This window comes from Molossus molossus, unplaced genomic scaffold, assembly GCF_014108415.1.
Source record: "Molossus molossus isolate mMolMol1 unplaced genomic scaffold, mMolMol1.p scaffold_m16_p_11, whole genome shotgun sequence".
Classification (NCBI taxonomy): domain Eukaryota; kingdom Metazoa; phylum Chordata; class Mammalia; order Chiroptera; family Molossidae; genus Molossus; species Molossus molossus.
Genome location: NW_023425346.1, coordinates 56,232,460 through 56,252,585, shown reverse-complemented (window position 1 = coordinate 56,252,585; position 20,126 = coordinate 56,232,460). Strand labels below are relative to the sequence as shown.

At 42.5% G+C, this 20,126-nt stretch overlaps 1 protein-coding gene across 3 annotated transcripts in view; it reads right to left on the bottom strand.

Moving 5' to 3' along the window:
• ANKRD44 (ankyrin repeat domain 44) overlaps positions 1-20,126 on the bottom strand; it is a 306,969-nt gene that overhangs the window by 190,723 nt on the left and 96,120 nt on the right. For 2 of the 3 annotated variants that reach the window (XM_036254346.1, XM_036254348.1), the window contains exon 1: positions 5,753-5,881. In XM_036254346.1, the coding sequence (XP_036110239.1) occupies positions 5,753-5,881 (129 nt within the window). Of the gene's footprint in view, positions 1-5,752; positions 5,882-20,126 lie in introns of those variants that run through there. The other variant, XM_036254347.1, reaches the window with a different exon arrangement.

Genomic DNA, 20,126 nt, shown 5'->3' with positions numbered 1-20,126 from the left:
CCCAGGTCTCTCTGGACCACTGGCCAACACTCTAACCGCTGAGCCAAACTGGCCAGGGCTCTTTAAGACTTTTAATTGCTTTTTAGAGAGAAAGAGAGAAACATCAATGTGAGAGAAACATCAACCAGCTGCCTCCTGCTCGCCCTCTACTGGGGATCGAGCCCACAACCCAGGCATGTGCCCTGAAAGGGAATCCAGTCGGCAACCCTTCATTGCTCAGGTGACACCCAACCAACTGAGCCACACCAGCTGAGCCACACTGGCCAGGGTTGTTATTTTATTTGGTATGATAATTGTGATGTGTGTGTGTATTCATATCTGTTAGTGATACTTTAAAAAATAAATAGATATCACAGGTATCACATGGAACTTACAAATCTTGGTCTTTCACAGAGGTAACAGACTTTAACTATCACCTAGGCCAGGCGTGGAAAAAACATTTCAATTTATAGGCCAACTCCAATTTAATAGTGATGTGCTAAGAAGAAATGTTGGCCTTTACAAGTCAAGAAAAACCTCATTTGCTATTAGCAATGTTGGCCAAGGGCACAGGTTAGGAGAGTAGGGCCACATGTACCATCACCAGTCACCTTGAGAACCCTGAGTCTACTGGTCTTTCAGGGAGCTTATTACTTGTCAACTCACTACTTCTTTAGACAGCTCTGTCTATTAAGTTCTTTTTTATTTGAGCTGAAATCTTATTTTCTGTAGCTTTCGACCACATGACATAATGATTAAGTTTAGTCCCATTTTGACTTGACAATGTTTGAACTATTTGGGGACATTCTCCTGTCCTTTCCAAGTCTAAAACATCACCTGTTTCTTCAACCACTCCTCACATGACATGGTCCCCTCGTACTCACCACTTGCTATGGACAGGCACCAATTTGTCTCTGACCCTGTTCCACTGTAGCACAGAAAAAGTGTCTGTTGATGTCATGTTGTCAAAGCATAATTCCAAAAATGCCTTTACTGAGTTCAAATTTTGGTTTTCAGAATCTCTGCATTCATTGTTAATTCAGATGTTCTCTCTTGAGCTCAATTAGGTTAGTCTGTTGAAGCCTTCTAAAATCTTTCTAGTTGCCCTGGCCAGATGGTCAGTTGGTTGGAGTGTCAACTGGTAGACCAAAAAAAAGGCTGCAGGTTCAATTCCCAGTCACAGCACATACCTGGGTTGTGGGTTTGATGCCCAGTCAGGGCATGTATTGGAGGCAACCGATTAATGTTTCTCTCTCACATTGATGTTTCTCTCTCTCCCTTCCCCTTGGGTGAAGATTTTAAAAAAATAATAATAAAATAAAAAATAAGATATTTCTAGTTATCAGCAACATTTGGGTCCACATAAATGAATTTCTCAGAGCGTACCACTGCCTTCCCACATGTCCAGGTCCTGGCATGCTGCCAGCCAGAGAAGCCACATGGAAAGACTCAGAGTACCCTTTCTGACCCTTCAGTGGCTCTCAAATCCACCTGCAGACTTCCAATTTCACAAAGAGAAATGTCAGTCTTACAAGTGAGACCTGAGGGACACTAAGACACACCCTATGAGAAAACTTGTCCTCATTGGCAGAAATAAAAAATAGGCCCCCACAAACTGGCTCAACAGAAGCACCAAAGCAAGGTTTAGTCTTTCACTCACCATGTCTTGCAAATACTGGACCGGGAGATTGAGAAAACAAGAGTGAATGACATAGTGACCATGTCAACAAGTACATAGTATCTCAAAAGTAAAACATAAATAACTCAAGTAAAGTGATCAGTGAGATACAAAGAGCTATGGAAGTTGAAAGAAGAGGTGGGTGTCTCTGGTTGGGTTGGGGGTGGCAGGGAAGGCAGCGGAAAGGAAGTGAAATTGGGACAACTTGGAGAAAGTAAGGGCCGACGGGATGGGAACAGTGAGAAGTGAGAACAGAATAAGTACCAACGGCTTGAGTGACCATTTGGTTGAAGCATAGTGCTTATGAATACTACTAGTGAGAAATAAAGTTTGGAAAAATAGAAAGAGCAAAGCTGAATGAGAATGCTTTCTATATCAGGGTCCATTCATCAAAGTGTATTTACACCAACTAACATGCAACCCGTCTAAAGGCACAGAGAGGTGTAAAAGAAAAAGAAAGCCCCCCAAAAATCAGAACCTAGGCCAGAAAAGAAAAAGTAAGTAAATAAACAGGGGTAAAAAGAGAAAAGCAGCCCTGGCCAGTTTGGCTCAGCAGTTGGAGCGTTGGCCTACGGACCAGAGTCATGGGTTTGGTTCCTGCTAGGGGCACGTACCAAAAAATAAAATATAAAAAATAAAACATTCCAAAGTCTACTTTAAAAAAAAGAGAGAGAGAAAAGCAAAGGCTGAGAAGGAAAGTGGATAAACATTTTGTTCCCACAAACAGGAGGCTCCTTCGCCATTTATTTCCCTTTCCCTACCCTTAAATGTACCGGTTTGCAGCTTCTCTTCCCTCCTGCACTGAATCTCTTGGCTGAGGCTTCTAACCCCTACGTGTCTTCCACCTCTGTTTCTTTTGTTAACTATTGCTTCCCCTAAACCACCCAGCCCACCCCCAGCAAAAGAGTCCATAAGACTGATCCCCAAGGAGTGTTGGCAAAAGAAAAGCATGATGTTCAGAGGACGCCCAATGTCTACAACACACCCAATAACACCCTGGGAGATCAAGTCTTCCTCATACTCACCTGAGGGAAGGGAGGGGGACGTGAAGAGGGAGCCTAGAGAGGGGAGAGTGGAGACGTAAAGCACAGCACAGGGAACACAGTCAACAATATCGTAGTCACTATGTAGGGGCCGGGGAGTATGTGAAACACTGGGGGAACCATCTGTAAATTACACAGTTGTCTAACCACTATGCTGTACACCTAAGACTAATACAGAATAATAATGAATGTAAACTGCAATTGAAAAAATTTTTAAAAAGAGGTGTGCGTGGAGGAAAGGGACTGTAGACCCTGAAGAGCCATACGATCAACCTAAAGAACTCAGGCCCTCCCGTATTTGCTCATTCATTAAACCACTCATTCACTCATTGATTCCTCTCCTTCCCTGTACCCCTCCCCTCTCTGCTGCCACACATCCAATGGCCCACAAATACAAAGCAAATTCCACCATACTGCCCTTAGGTCTCATTTACGCATTACTTCACCAGTCGCTTGTCATGAACCCAGGCCCATACATAGCATCCTGGGTTTTCCCTTTCAAAAATGCACTGCAGTGTGACTTCTCATGTGCTGACTTCTCTGCCACGTTGCAAGCTCCATGAGGGAAAGAGCGGTCTTCTTACTGCTGTATCCGTAGGACTCAGCACAGAGTCTCAACTCAGTAAATAACTGTTCGATGAATAAAGAACACACTGTGCAGAAAAGTGGTATCGCTTGAATTCCCTAGAATTCTGTAAGACACAAGACTGGTGTGTCCAAGATTGCTAACTATTCACCAAAGTCCATTTCCTCCAGCTCTTTGGGACACAGCCACACTGATTTTCCAACCTCCCTTGTCGTTAGGTGCAGATATGCCTGACTTCTGGTCCATGTGATGGGAGTGGAAGTGATTATACCACTTCCAAGCTGACCCATAAAAATCCTCCCATGCTTTGCTTGTGTGCTCTTCTTCTCCTGGCTGGCTGGACTGCAGACAAACCGCTGGGGTGACCCTAGAAGCCACATGTTGATACCTGGGACCCCATATGGAAAAGAGCCACACCGCTAATGTGTTCATAAGAGAACTAAACTTCTGTTATGTTTGAGCCATTGTACATTTAGGACTCTGTGTCACCAGAGTTAACCCATCCGACCAAGCCAGTAGTGGAGCTAAGTTGCAACTACAATTACGCTCTCCTAACCTTTATCAGCCAGCAACTGTCTTTTTCCTAAGAAATGGAGGCCATTCAGAGGCCAGTGCAATCTTTCCCGGTAATGGGTAACAAAAGTTCTGTTGGCTTGTGATCATCAGGAAAAGATAGGAACCTTGCCCGGGCTTGGGCCACAGCCACGAAATGCGCTGGGCAAATCCGGGTGATGTCAGAACACTGTTAACCTTGACCCTCTCAGAAATATAGGTCACGCCCCACAGATCTTGGACAAATGCCCTACTGCCTTCTCGAGTAGTCTGGCCCTGGCCTCATCTGTGCTTACTTTGCAAAAATGCCACAAAACACTGCCCCGTTGTTTTCAGGGGAGAAGCTGCCAAAGGCTTTTTCAAAAAGCCACAGCAACCTGCACCAGCACAGAACAACGGCCGCACCAAGGGACCCGCCTTCTGAATGAAGCATTCAGCCGACCGGACCGGGACACAACCTAACAATTCATTTCCCCATGGAAAGCACTCCTGACACTGCAGACGTGCTCGACTCTTTCTGTTGTTTCTACTTAACACTAGAGACTTCAAAGAGAACTCCTCCCCCACGGACGGAGCGTTTAGGTAATTGAGTTACATTAAGAGAATTAGTAACACGTACTGCATATAATTGCTTGTTCAACCCAGGTCTAAGAAACGATTAAAAGGGTAAATTATTGACTAACTCTTTCTTCATCACAGGTTTGTTTTGAGATCTTCCCAATATAATGGCTCTTAATCTTTTAGGGGCCATAGACCCTTTTAATAATTTTGTAAAATGTCTGACCCTTTCCCAGAAAAATATAAATGTCCACAGGTCCACACATATATCACAGCCGATTTCAGGTACACACTGGATGCTTCGTTCACCCATGATCCCAGATTCACGGACTCTCCAGGGCAGAGGGCAAGCAACCTTTCTCTCTAAAGAGCCAGATAGTAAATGCTTTTGGCTACTCGGACCGCACAGTCTCTGTCACAATTACTCAACTCGTGTTGCAAAAGTTGACCGGCCATGTTCCAACAAAACTTTTTTTGTGGACACTGAAATTTGAGTTTCACATAATTTTCACATGTCACTAAATATTATTCTTCTTTTCATTTTTTTCAGCCATTTAAAAAAAAACACGCATTCTTAGTTGGCAGTCTGACAGACCACGAAAGGTCAGCCCCAGCAGTAAGGCGTGGGTTCTGGATATACAAATATGACATCTTTATTTTCACTAACTTCTCATGGAAATGTCACAGTTCCTCCCGTTATAAGTATGGGCAGCACACCTCTGCAGTCAGCAGTAATTGTCACTTGGCCATCAGCGGAAATCACAGGTATGTTCACACCACATCAGAGAAGTTTCGAACAACACAGAAGATGGATGGTGCTCATCGCTATTTTTAAATTACAGTCGTTATGAGATCTTCTGCTATTTATTTATTTATTTGTTTGTTTGTTTGTTTGTTTATTTATTATCCTCACCCAAGGACTTTTTTGATATTTTGTTCAGATAGAGTGGGAGGGAGAGAGAGAGAGAGAGACATCGACATGAAAGGGACACATCGAGTGGTTGCCACCCACACGACCAAACCAGGGCCGGGGACAAACTGCAACCTAGGTATGTGCCCTTAGCGGGAACTGAACCCGGGGCTCTCCAGACCGCAGGCCAATGTTCTAACCTCTGAGCCAAACTGGCCAGGGCTATATCGTGCTATTTAAATGTGTTACTAAAGAAGCACATCTGTTATTATATCACAAATCTGATTTTTAATATTTTTATAACAGTATTTCGATATCTTTCCTTTCTAACACTATACATTTTATTGTATGGACTTAGAGACAGAATCCTGAGCTTTCACCAGATACCAGTGAGGTCCATGGTGCAGAAAAGGGTAAGAGAGCTGGCAAAACACAGCATCGCCTACCAGAGCGTTCACATCTTCGGTTTTATGAATGAGCATCCGTATCTCCTCCGGATCACCGCTGAAGATAGCTTGGACCAGTGGTGGCTGTAAACACAGGAGAATTTGAATTACAACTATAATTAAATACATTTGATTGCATTCAGAGGCAGATGGCTAGAAAATTTGTTCCCCAAAAGTTAATTTGACAATTATCAATGGGCAGATAAAGATGAATACGGCCCAGACCCACCCTCACTAGAAGTCTAGTGGAGGAGATATTTGCATAAAGAAATGACTGTAACACAATCTGCAGGCCATGACAGACAGTCACAGCTAACCTGAGGCTATGAGTCGCCCACAGTTGAAATTGTCCTTGACAGGCCCTTAAGTTCCCCAACATGGAAACTACCAAATCAGTGGTTTTGTGCATACAGGGCCCGCCCCCCCCTCCCCCCCGGCTGGCATTCCCCCATCTCATCGGACAATGTTCCCTGGTTCCCTCAAACAATTCCATTCCTGCAGGATGGTCATAGCCATGATGCTGGCCTCCTGAACACTTCTTTGTCAATATCTGAAAAACCTTTGAAGTCATTTCCGAACACTTCCCATGGCTTTAGCCACCAACACTGAGTATTTTAAACAAGATTACAGTCCACTGCCTATCCAAAGTACGATGGTGGGTGAGGAGCAGGAAGAAGGGCATTACTGGGCTCGTAGTAGGGTCTATGAAGTGTGAGGGAAACACAGCTAAAAGGGAAACTAGCTCTGCCCTGGCAGACAGGGTGAAGAGAGTCCAGAAAAGCTTTTGGTGCATGGGTGGACGCTCAAAAGATTCACCTTAATGAATATGAGTTTGCAAACAGGGAAGGAAGGGCATTCCAGGCAAGAAATGAGAGCATGCAAAGGTGAGAATGCACAAAGAACCTGATATGCTAGAAATGCTGCCGTCACCTGGTGGCCAGAGCTCGGGTAAAGAGGAAAAGTGGTGGGCTCCGGGGTTGGCGTGGCCTGGCCCCAAGTGGTGGAGAATCCTGTGCAAAGCCAGCTCCACCACCCGCCGGCTGCGTGCCGAGCTCGTTTCCGGGTGCAGTCTGGGGGGAGCACAATCGTTGCTGCCCAGCCCTTCAAGGACTGTTGTTGGGAACAACTGAGATAATATATGGGAAAACCCTCTGCTGCCATTTAACCCTTACACAAATAACATGTTTTCATTAAGAAATGTTTAACAATCAGAATATGGAATGTTTGGCCTTTTTTTTTTTCCTTTATTGATTTTAGAGAGAGAGAAAGTGAGAAAGAGAGAGGTAGAAATGTCGATGAGAGAGAACATCAACTGGCCGCCTCCTGCATGCACCCCAATGGGAATCGAGCCCACAACCTGGGCATGTGCCCAGGTGCATGGGTGGACGCTCAACCACTGAGCTACACGGGCTGGACTGACTTTTTTTTCCCCAAACTTTAAAAACTTTGGCAAATGTGGGTGAGGGGCACATTCAGGAAGAGGGTGTCAATGGGGGAAAAAAGAGAAACATCTGTAACAAAAATTAGTTAATAAAAAAATAAAAACCTTGGCAATTACAGACACACTCACTCACGGCTTTTGTTAATACTTTAGTCCTGGTAGAAGACAGTTTCCCAGCCCTGCCTGACCATAAGACTCACCAGAGATGCTTGTTAAAACAATATTCTCAGATCCTTCCCTGCAGATTCTGATTTAGTATATATATGTGGGATGTGGGCCTGTGAATTTGGATCTTTAATAAATGCCACTTAGTTCTTAGGAACTGGTGAGCACTGCCGGCCTTTAGCACCTGCTCAGCCTCTCCCATGCTATCCATGTGAGGACCCAAGCGCTCATTTTTCCTATAAATTTCCTTTCCTCTTTTTTACCATCCAGTTGCCTTTCTTACAGGCTTTAACAGCGTCTCTTGTTAATTGGGGGGGAAGGGGCAATATAACTACCGTCAGTGGGATAAAGAAAGATTCCTTGAGCCAAAACTATATAAAAAATGCTAAACTGGCCCTAGCCAATTTGGCTCAGCGATTAGAACATCAGCCATGGACCAAAGCGTCTTGGGTTCGATTTCCGGTCAAGGGCATGTACCCAGGTTGTAGATTCAATCTTTGATTGTGCGGTAGGCAACCAATTGATGTGTTTCTCTCGCATCAATGTTTCTCTCTCTCTCCCTTCCTTCCACTCTTTCAAAAAAAAAAGTTCAACTGCAGACATTTCAATATGTCAGAGACTTGTCCACAGTTTTCTCCTGTGCCATTCAAGTTTCCAGCAAGTGAACAGATGTATCTCTTTTTTTGCCCAAAATATTCTCTCAATTCTACCTTCCTGCCAAGGTGTATGATTCAGAAATATGTTCCAGAATCGCCAACAATTAAGTTGTGGGAACGAAGTCTTGGAGAGAATGCACGTCTTCTCCTAGCTCGGGGGCAGCTGCTCTCTGTCTGACGGAGCCCCGGCCGCCGCCCTGCCGCCTGCTGACCAAGAGTCCGCGTCATCTGCCCGTGCTGAGGACTGTATTTCACATGAAACAGACCAGACAAAAATTCAGGATTTCAACACAAATATTGAATCTTGGGTATCTGTTTCATAATTCTCTATTTGCTGTGCTCCTGGCCAAATGCTCAGGTGCACTTTTCTGCCTTTGTGAACCCTAAGAAAAAACAACAAAAAAACCCAATAACCACAGGATGACAAGCAGAGGCAGAGTCCAACAAGATACTAGTGTTAAATCAACAGTTGAGAAGTTCAGGTGCTGAGGAACAAACCCATTTCAGTAGTTAATGCACCACGGGTCAGTCACTTTAAGGAAACACATCGGTAAGGAAAGCCTCTCTCATCACTATGAGTGGAAGAAATGTGAACAGATATTCTGTTGCAATCACACTTCTCAGCAAAGACAAGGGTTCCAAGCTATGGCTGGAATGTTCCCAAGCAGAGCCACCCTGCCAAAGCTGCCAGACAAGGATGCCAGCACAGTCCTTACACAGGGAGTGGTATGGAGAGCTTCCCAAACACCTCTTGGCACAGCCCCTGAGACTGTTTTGAAGGGTATCATCAATGCACAGAATTCCCAGCAGAAGATGATGTGCACAGTTGTCTAACCCTCCAGGCCTAGCTCTGAACAGCTGCTTTGGAGAGTATTGTCAATGCATAGAATTTCCAGATTCCACTGGAAAGTAGAAACTGAGCTAAGCTGTAACTCTTCCAACACTTCAGCCACATATATACATAAATATACCCACATGTACATGCCTACGTTTGCATGGGCATCGACATTCGTGTGTACACACAGAGGTACATGTTGATTCACATGCAAATCCCTCATACTCCTGGAGGATTAGAAAAGTGCCTGTTCTCCAAAGTCTTGCTAGATGGACATCTCTAGCCCCAGTGAGGCCATGCGGCCATTGTGACGTCACTGTCTTCACAATTGTGAGTCCAAGCATTATGGGATTCCAAACCACAATGTCACAGACACACACTACGCTTGAACAGAAGCTGTGTGTCTGCACGGATGTAATTCTTAAACTAAATTACTGTGAGTCTTGAGCAAGTTAGTTTTTGTTTTGTTTTTTAATATTACAGGTGTTTCTTTTTTCCTCTATACTCCCAAATAAACCATGGCCAGAGAACACTTTGGCATTCTTTAGTTGGGATTTTAATCCGATCCTGCTATTTTATTTTTCCCAAAGTATGAGCACTTACTCTGGGAATAGATATTTGGAAAAAGATATACCTAAATACTGTCTTGATTACATAATTTTAAGAAAGAGGAACTACTCTAATTACAATATCCTTGCCCATAGGTATAAAGTACTTATACTGTCGTAATCACTAATTGGAAGGCACTGTATCTTTTGAGCTTTTGCCTTGACCTCAATAAGGCTTAGAAGCAAAACCTTACCCTAAGCCCTGGCATTTACAGGTTTTTCTTTTCGAAATTTCAAACATTCAACACCAGCACACACAAAATAGGACTGCTTTGTGTGCAACAGGGTTCAAAGCCGATCGATACAAATTCAAACAAGGGTGAAAGTTATGAAAAGCAAATAGTGGCAGAAAAAAAGAGATTCTGATGCCATGAAACCTTTGGTTATCACTCCCCAAAGAAAATTATATACAGATGATGTACAGTATGCCTAAAACCTGTATAATTTTATTAACCAATGTCACCCCAATAAATTCAATTAAAAAGATAAATTTAAACTCTTAAGAGAGATATGCAGTCATTTCAGCTTCAATTATTAGAATCTTCTTAGCAATGCTTAGCAGCTATAAACTGGAAATGATTGCCATGTGCTATGGATATTGTCACAATCCCTCACATAGACTCAGAAGGCACAAGGATACTTCTGGGCCTACTTAACCAATGGCACAGTGGGGTTCAATATTCAGATGGGACCTGTCCTGCTTCAACATCACCAACTATCCAGTCCCTACCATCTTTGCCAGGACTGTTGACAGTGTCTTCTAGAGGTGACTGTCTGCAAGGCTGATGACATTTGACGCCTCTAAGATGGAGAAATGCAGAGCAGAGAGGCCCCTTGAATTTGGCAGCCATTATAAATTATGCAGCTAACCTTGCTAACACGAGAAACTGAACATTTATCAGAAAAATACCAGTTTTTTAATGCACATCCCCTATCAGCTCATGCTATGCAACATTTCTCTATTTTAAACCCTGCCTTTGAAAACCAGTTGAGAAAATACCTGATTTCCACAAATAAGATGCTAAATCAAACACGTACTGATAGTTTTCTCAAATTTTGCAGTAGAGTTATAATTCCACTAGGGGGAGCAAGATGGTAATTTGTTACCTGGGAGATAAGAGTAAATGTTCAGGTTGTGTAATTAAAAGTAAGGTAGCTGGAGGATGCACGTTATTCGAGATATAAAAGAACGCAAGCTTCTGAGAGAGCTCTTGGTAATAAGTAAACACACACACTATTTACACTCCAAAAGAAAAAAAGATCCTATTGATCCCTGAGGATCCAAGTTGTTAGGAAAAGTATCATTTTCATCATTGCAAAACCCGATTCAATTATTCCCTCAATTCCACTTTTAAAAAGTGCATCCAACATTTTAAGAGTAAAGCTCATCATGGGTTCTGTGGAGAAAGTACCACCTGTGTAGAATAACCACTCCAACTTGCAATTAGATTGTGTCCTTCCTCCAAAACAGCCTAATGAAGCCACCCATTTGATTTTTGCTAAAACCTTGTGTGGTGCACTTCACATTCGCTTTGTCAGAGCTGCAGGTCCTTTACTAATCGGTTGGCTTCGGAAGATGAGCAGAGAGACAGAAGCTGTCACTGAGCATCTGTAACTACGGTCAGCAGTAAGAAGTCCAGGATGCTCCAGCCATTCATTCCATGTTCCTGGTGTGTTGCTTGTCTTTTTCTGATTTGATTGGGTAATTTATTATTATTTTTTTTTATCCTCACCCGAGGATATTTTTCCATTTTTTGTACAGATACAGTGGGAGGGAGAGAGAGGAAGGGAGAGAGAGAGAGAAACATCGATGTGAAAGGGACACATCGAGTGGCTGCCACCCGCACGACCAACCAGGGCCGGGGACAAACTGCAACCGAAGTACGTGCCCTTAGCGGGAACTGAACCCAGGTCTCTCCAGACCGCAGGCCGACGCTCTAACCGCTGAGCCAAACTGGCCAGGGCTGATTGGGTAATTAAAGACACAAGTCTTGTAACATTTTGCATTCTAATCGGGAGTGGATGTTGCGAATCAATCAATAGCCAAGAGGCAAAAATGATATTCCAAAACATCTGTCCATACTTGAATATTCCGAATACAGTATGTCATTAAAGCAAGCTGGGAGCATGTTATTAGTAGTTCATAGCTGATGCAGCAATAATCTGGCCATATGAAACCATCAACTTATATGAACATGCTGAAACACTTCATTAAGTAACAACTGGTTTTTGCATGAGGCAGTTCTTGCATTTTTTACAAAAGGATAATAAAAATTTGTTCGAGTCACTAAATTTAATGGACAAAACTTGTTAGCTCTATTCATGTGGGTCCTGTTGTGTGATCCTCGGAAAACATGCCATTAAGTGCTTCCTGAATACAGATCACTCTTTTCTCGGGGAGAAGTTCACTCCATCACAGAAAGATAATGATGATCATAAAATCAAAATCTGTTTCCCTTAAGAACTGTACAGAATAAACTGAATCCTCACAGACATTTTCTTAATGCAGGACTACCTGTCTGAAAACCCCTCCTACAAACTATGCTGCAGAGCTAATGTCTGTAACATTTCCAGTTATTTCCAATTATTATTAATAACAGAAAAAAAACATAAGATCCCAAGTATCAGTAATATGCTCCCTATATGTAGCTATTCATTAGCTCTTTAAATATTATGAAAAAATAACTATAATTAGGCAAAAAAAAATGAAAAAATTAATTTATTATCTAACCTCTTCCAAAATGAAAGCAAGACATAGTCATTGACTAGAGTTATTTATGGACCAATTATCCAGTTTTCGGAACATGCACCTTCCTTTTCTGAGATCCTCCTGAGCTCTCTTTCTGCTCTTTAATACGCTACTACTCATTACCACCCTCATCAGAAGACAGCCACCCCGAGGGAAAATGAAACCCGGGCACTCAGAAAAGGTTAGGTAAAAGGAAATGATGAAACAACACTATTGGTTAAGTTGAAATCTGAATGCAACGTTGATTTTCGCAGACCTGAGATCTATCTCTTTTTCTTTCACAGTAGGAGATTAATGTATGGAATTAACTCCTAACCATAGTTTCCTCATCTATAAAATGGTGTTGTCACAGCCATTTTATAAGAGGTGTTTAAGAAATTGCATAATACACATAGCGCCCCTTGTACAGGGCCAGATGCCTAATGTGCACTCAGTAAAAATAGTGATTAGTACTGACTCTGAGGTAAAAAGTTTAAATGTATGTCCATCTATCTTACAATAGGAAAAATAAGTGATCTAGGGAGATTTCCTAAAAAAATAACAGAGCAAATAAATCGAGTTAAGATTATAACCCACTCAACACCACCTGCAAAGCAGAGGGGCCCATCATACTGGGAGAGAAGCTTTTATAACCAGGGAGCAAAAATCCAACTGAGCTTTTCATGGTCTTTATTACACTGGGAAAACTAAAAAAAAAAGTCACACAACCTCTCTGTACTTAGGACCTAGCTATAAAACCAAAAGCAAAGCACCTGAATAATACATCTTTCTTTGACTAATCAAAGTGTGCCGTATATTGTGTCCACTGGATGGGATGTGAAATCATAATTTTACTATTGAATGATATCATAAGTGTATACACTTGTAGTGTTCCTTTACGATCTCCTGATGCTCATAAAGGGGATCAACTCCATGTTTGTAGTTGTGAGTTGTGAGACTAGAACTTAGTTTTCTTGCTTCTTGAAGCTGTGTACTTTCTCTCACATGTCATGTTAATACAATGCAATGCAATGCAATATATGTGGAATAAATATATATAATTCATGGTCATGAATTCAGCCTCAATCTCAGTGTATTTTCTTTCTTTAAAAAAAAATGTACATTTTATTGATTTTTTTTAGGGAGAGAGAGATAGAAACATCAATGTGAGAGAGAAACATCGGTCGGCTGCCTCCGGCACGCCCCCCTCTGGGGATCAACTCCACAACCTGGGCATGTGCCCTGACCGGGACTCAAATTGGGATCTCTCAGTCCATGGGACAATGCTCAATCCACTGAGCCACACCAACTGGGCTCAATGTATTTTCTATAGAGAAATATTACACACTATATGTCTCACTAAGAAAAAAATGTCACCATATATATACTCTCTATATGTGTGCACATATATGCCACATAGTGTCTACATATGTGTACACATTTCTAACAATAAAACAATCTTGCCAAAAGTTACAAAACAAACAGCCACAACCTTTCAAAGTAGGGGAGCTCAGTGTGGGTACGAGTTATCAGAAAGATGAAGGTAGGTGTTAAAGTGGATTTTGAAGACAGACTGGAATAACCCTTTCCTGATGAGAGTAGTAAATGAAGAGGTTAGAAAAGTAAATAACTGAGTGGGGAGAGCACTAAGCCAACAGGAGGAATTTTAACCTAATCATGTGGGAAAACAGAAACTGGGCTCCTGAGCAAGAGTTTGTACAAACGTTTAAGGTGTCCACGGTGTGCACTGAACACCGGAGGAGCTGAGAATGCAGCCAGGGAACCCATAGAGTAGAAGACTATTGTCGTAATCCAAGGCATCATAGGAAAGAACTTTCTAGTCTTCCTTTATCTCGGGCTCTCTGATGGCTACTTACAGGGATCTATGTAGTGGAAACAACAGATACTGTTTTCAGTTCTTTGATGTGCTCTATTCCTGGATGCATGTTTGGCTCAGCATCTTGGCTACTTTCCTCCACGCTTCACAGAGAGCTCAAATCTCCTGCCCTGGGACACGAATGTTTCCAGGTGACATCGAGGTTACTTCCTCCAGTTCCTGGAACACTTCCATTTCCCCTACAGAACCTCTGTGGAAGGGAGCTCTGTTTTGTCAGACCTGTCACTTGATCACTGAATTTAAACCACAGCATTTCAAAAATAAGCCACATCCATAAAGAGAAAGCAAAGCAAAACAAGGCAGACAGACTTTGCCAAATGCCATATTTTGACTGGAGTCTGCTGCCAACTCTCCACATCTTTTTTCACTCTGTCTAGTGTCAAATGGTTCGAGATCAAATCTAAACGTTAGCTAAGTTAATTAAATAGTGTTCGGGAGTTAACTTTTAAAGAAAGTTCATTTAAGGAGGAGCACAATGGATCCAAGAGGTGAATTCATATAGAACATTAAAGTTTGTGTCATTTTAGTAAAACCAAAAGAACAATATACTTCTAACAACAGTTTCCTGTTTTGAAAAAGTGTTATAGAGGTTTTTTCCTATCTTATTTTTGCTTATATTCTTTGTATAACTGTATCTTATAGCATATTGAATTCATGTGGTTTCAAATATGAAAGGTGATTTAATAATGTTAATCAATATAAGCCATTCTCGTGATCTTTGTGGGGAAACATTTTATACATCCAGATGATGATTCTCAGGCTAATAAGTGTATTCAAAGTAATTCTGTTTGTTTGTTTGTTTGTTCAGATACAGAAAGTGGTGCTCAGTTTTAAGATATACTGTACAAACATGGCTTTTTACAAATACCTGGCATGTACATCCCTTATCAAAATAAAGGCGAAAATAAAATAGCATTCCTAAAGAAAAAATATAATAGAGAATAATCTATAACTACAGTAATATTTTCTTGTAGTTGATAGTAATTATAATTTTTGAGACTCTCAGAAATTAGAAGCTAAATAAAGCAATTCCAGTGTCATTTAAAAACAACAACAAAACTCACGCGCAGACATAAAAGGCATTCACGCTGTATTCAAGGATGGAATGGCCACATACGACATATATGGATTAACTCAATCATATGCCGTCATTCGTGATTCAGGCAAACTCCAAATTGGGTGTGCCCGAAATTTGTTAGAACCCGGGTTTTTTCAAAACACCAGGAAGCCACATGTACCCAACCAAGTCTTTCCAAAGACCACGATAGTTTTCTTCTAAACCTCCTCCTTCCTTTCTGTAGTTCTTTTTCTTTGAATTCCATATCTATTCCTTGGAAAAGGAGACAGCAGTTCAACTCTCCCCACCTCGCCACAGGAAGCCGGTGCGGGGTTAGGGAGATGCACAAAGCAGAGTCCCTCCCGGCTCCGGCTGGTCAGACCACTCTTCAACGGAAGGTGGGGGGCTGACCAGGACCTCACTCGGTCTCCCCGCCTGAGATGACTGGAGGGTCCCTTGCTGCCCACACACCCAGGAAAGCAAATATACCAGGGATTCCCTTAGCGTAGTGTTCCGGGAAGAATCTTCGAAATTTCCCCACCCAATGTCACGGCAAGGGCGAACGGTGACAGATGTCAGAAGGAAATGATAAGGCAGCTGGGAAAGAGGAGTCCGAGGCTGAAAACATTAGATAACATAAAATGAGAAAATTTGCGAAAAAAAGAATGGTCATGTAATGTTTCCTTACAGAGACGCCAACTCAGTTCATATTTCCTTTTTCTCTGCCAGCACTCCCTCCCAACAAACGATGAAAGATGTTTTTTTAAAATTAATCTGGTAAATTTCAGATAACCATAGTCAATACAATCCACCACAGACTGATTACATCTAAGAAGTTTACTAAGCATAAGAAATGTATACACCGAGATGCTGTGGTCAGTCACTCCCCTGACGGGTGCAAGAGGAAGCGGACGAGTACACACACCCTGAGTGTAAGGTAAACGCCACAGGAGAAGTCCATGCAGAAGGAAGGGAAATCATATGTAGCCTGCTGAACGAAGCAGACTTTGATCTGGCGATTGAAGAGTGGAGGGAATTTAAATAGGTAGAGGCGGACAAATATGAGCAGAAGCTAGGAAGACAAAACATACACGGGGAACAATTCCATGTGGCTGGAGCACGAGAGAAGTGAGGTCAGCTGAGAAGTAGACAGGGGTTGTGTGATAGAAGGCACTGACTGCCAGGCTAAGAAATGGGGACTCTCTTCTACAGAACTTGGGAGCCATGCAAGGCTTTAGAGCAGGGAAGTGACCCAAGGGTTGTCTTTAGAATGATCACTCTGGAGGTGGACTGTGTGATGAGCTGGAAGAAAAGACTAGAGTGATACAAGCTAGGAGATTGCAGCCACAGTCTGGGGAGAAGAGGACCTGGGGACAAAGTGTCCATCAGTTCTGGGGAAACACATTCTTTTGGTGGCCAAGATGTGGATCTGAAAGGTAAATGAACTATATTCACCTTTTATGCAACAAGAGCTAGCTGGCTCGGGCACACTGCCTACTTCAGAGAGACTGTCACCAACTTCCTCTGTGGGATGCATGGCCCTCTGGAGCACAGCCACCCGCCACCCCAGCCACTGGCGAGGTAGCGCCGGAAGTTCTGCAGCATTTGCTTTCTTACTTTTCCACTTAGGCAAGGCCCTCCTGTTGCACTCTGCTCTGTTCAGCTCTGGGACAGGAAGTTCCTAGGGCTCGGAAGTCAGTTAGCATCCTGCATCTGAACAACCTGCTCCTCTCCCCACCCCACCGCAGAAACCAGAGGGCAAGGCTTTCGGTTTGGGTGCTGCCTTCGTAGTTTAAGTGTTGATAAAAAGAAAACTTATCTTCGTGTCACAAGCAGAAACTAACAAACAAAAAAAGCCTTAACCCAAGTACAATGCTATCTTTATTTACTAAGTCTAAAAATTAATCAAAGGGCAAACTCATTTTTTTTTTTTAATCACACAAAGTTTGAAAACTAGAAAGAAATATTACAAAAAAGGGACTTTCTGATGCATGAAAACCTCTACACATTTTCTCTTTTCTCTGGATGGTTTCTCATCTTTCCCTGTTGCAACAATAGAGAATATAGGTTAAAAAACAACTTACCAACCTTTCCCACCACCACTGCTAACAGGCTAATGTGTACCCTTCCACATCTTTCCCCATGTTCCTGCTGATATACAGAAATACTGACACAGACACAGGAAGTTATACTGTTATCACCTAAGTAGGATTTTGCTATTTTTCTTTCTTATTATTTGCAAGAATAATAATATAGTGAGGACATTCCCCAGGTCAGTAGCTATAGGATTAACTCATCTATCATAATAGCTGTATAATGCTGCATAATATGAAAATATCACAATATATTCGATTATTCCCTTTTATATGAGCATTCAGGTTGTACCTAGTTTGTGCTGAAACAGACAAGCCTCTGTCGGTATCCGCCCTGGCGAGAGCATTTCACAGAAAGCACCACGGCAGCTGAAGGCATTTTCTGAGTACCTATCACGTGCTACTTTTATGAAAATACAAAAGAAATGTGTGACATAGTCCCTTCCTCTGAGAGAGCCAAATATAGCTGAGAAATAAGCCTAACCCACACAAAACAATCAAACCGTGAGGCAGGACTGAGCCGCGTCCTACAGACTACGAAAATGGGTGCCAAGTTTCCCTTGGACACAATGACAGGTCGGAGAGACAGCTCAGAGGTCTTTTCAGCCCCAGTATTTTAGGGGCCTTTTCTGACTCAGCAAAGGGGGAACAAGAAGGGCGAAGAAGTCAGTGGTGTCTGTGGGGAAAGGCAGAGCTTAAGGACCTGGGAATATATTAGATTGATGGCAGGAGGAGGGGAGAGGGGGTATTTTGGAGTGACCAGTGAGCCAGGGCACAGCAGTGGCTTTAGACACATATATGCTCAGGAGTGACCACAAGCAGCCCCTTTGCCAAGTCACTGCATTTCTAAAGAGCCCCTCTCACGAATCCTTCTTCCACCTGCCTCTGCTTAAAGGTGTAAAAGAATCCTAAGCTTAGCTGCCAACAGAGCATTACCAACACTGATTTAAAATGCACTTCTTCCAAAAAGTCATGGGGAAGTCGTGTACAGGGCATACAGTCAATGGTGCCATCACAACTTTGTATGGTGACAGATGGTAACTTGACTTAACCGTGGTGATCACTCTGTGTCGAATCACTATGCTGTGCACCCAAAACAAACATGACACTGTATGTCAACTATATAACTGAAGTAATAATAAAATAATATGCACTACTTCCAGCCAGCATACGCTTGAAAATATGCCCAAAATCTCTTCCCATGCTCCACCCCACCCCTTGCCAACACACACACACACACACACACACACACACACACACACGGAAATCACCTTCTTCTGTACCCATTAAACAAGTCATTTAAACTTCCTATCCATCTTGAAAATTACATGAATATCATGGAAGAAAGTATTAATGAAGTTTAAATTGTTGTAATTTAAAGCAAAAAACACCCACAAAAACCTGACTTCTTTTGAGAATCAAAAACTGTTGAAAAGGTTGGTATTGGTAAACTAGCTAAAAAAACTAGTTGGTATATGATAAACTAGTGCTAGTCTTTCACTTTATGTTGCAATGCTGTGTTTTCAACTTACCAAGTCCATTTAAATATAACACATATTTAGTAGCATGTCTTAAACGTTATCATATTGGTAAATGAGATTTGAGAGCGCGGCGTGTATACCAGACATATATTATGCCTTGATAATGAATATGAGTAACTGTGAGAAAGCTCTGAAAATGAATTAGGCATAAGGAAATTAATGTGCCTTTTATCTCAAAGACTTGAAATTAAAAAGTTGTATGTAATTTTTAACTGAGGTGGCGCCACAGGGAAGTCTGAGATTCTCTCTCTCTCTTTTTCTTTTTTATTACCCTTCCTGGTCTAAAATTAGCTTTCAACATATTTTTTAAACATTAGGAAAACAAGATTTACTCAGAGGATGTGAACTTGAATGCCAAGTTGAAAGACATAATCTTGACAGTCATACTGTAGAAAATATGAACTTTTAATAAGGAGAGGGAATTACTGAGTTTAAACAAAACCTAATTTGCGGTGTGCTTCTATTTAGCAGTGCAGGGGGCGGGGGGGAGCCCTTGACCTCCGTGGCACCAGCCCAAAGACAACGGCAAACGGGGCATCAGGGAAGTAGCTGCCCCGAAGCCTCCTGTGGGCCACTGCGGATAACTGATGGGTGTGGAGCCACACCCCTTGTCCTCACCAACCTTCCCTGAATCAGCTCTAAATGGTGTGGAGATCCCATTAGTAAATTTGCAAGTGAAATCTAGATTTAAGAATCTACACTGCACACCTAACATCAAAACCCTTAGCAATGGTTACCCAGTCAATACACAACAGTCCAGTGGTCTAAAATGCACAACACAATCATAGCTGCTTTGACATCATGGTCTCGTTGTCCCAACCAGGGGACTTCTGGCTGCCCTCGCTCCTCCCAGGGACAGAACTGGGCTTGGCCAAGGCAGTAAAACTAAGGTCCCGAGCGACAGCAATGGCCTGCCCGGACGTGCCGAGGCCTGTTCTCTCCCGCAGAGCACTCCAAGTACATTTGGCCTGTGTGACTACATTTCGGCTCTTGAATCATGACCAGTCAAAAATGTCAAAACAAGGCCAATGAGGAAAGTAAAAAGAAATGATCTGGGGAGCCAGGAGATCTGGGTTTGCTCTAGCCTTGGTAAGTAGGTGTTACATAACGAGGGCAAGTCACAAAGCCAGCAGAAACCTGTTTCCTCCCCAGAAAAAAAAATAGGCTCAAAACAATCAACTCCCCAAGAACAAGAAGGGGAAGACCAGAATTTATGAGTGAAAAACCCACTGAGGGGTCCAGGTGATGGTGAGCTCACTCTGCGAGAGCAGCAGGGCCACCAAGCATGTTGTCCACAGCTGGAAAAGCAGCAGAACAAATCCACTCAGAAGTGATCAGAGTATTAGGACAGTG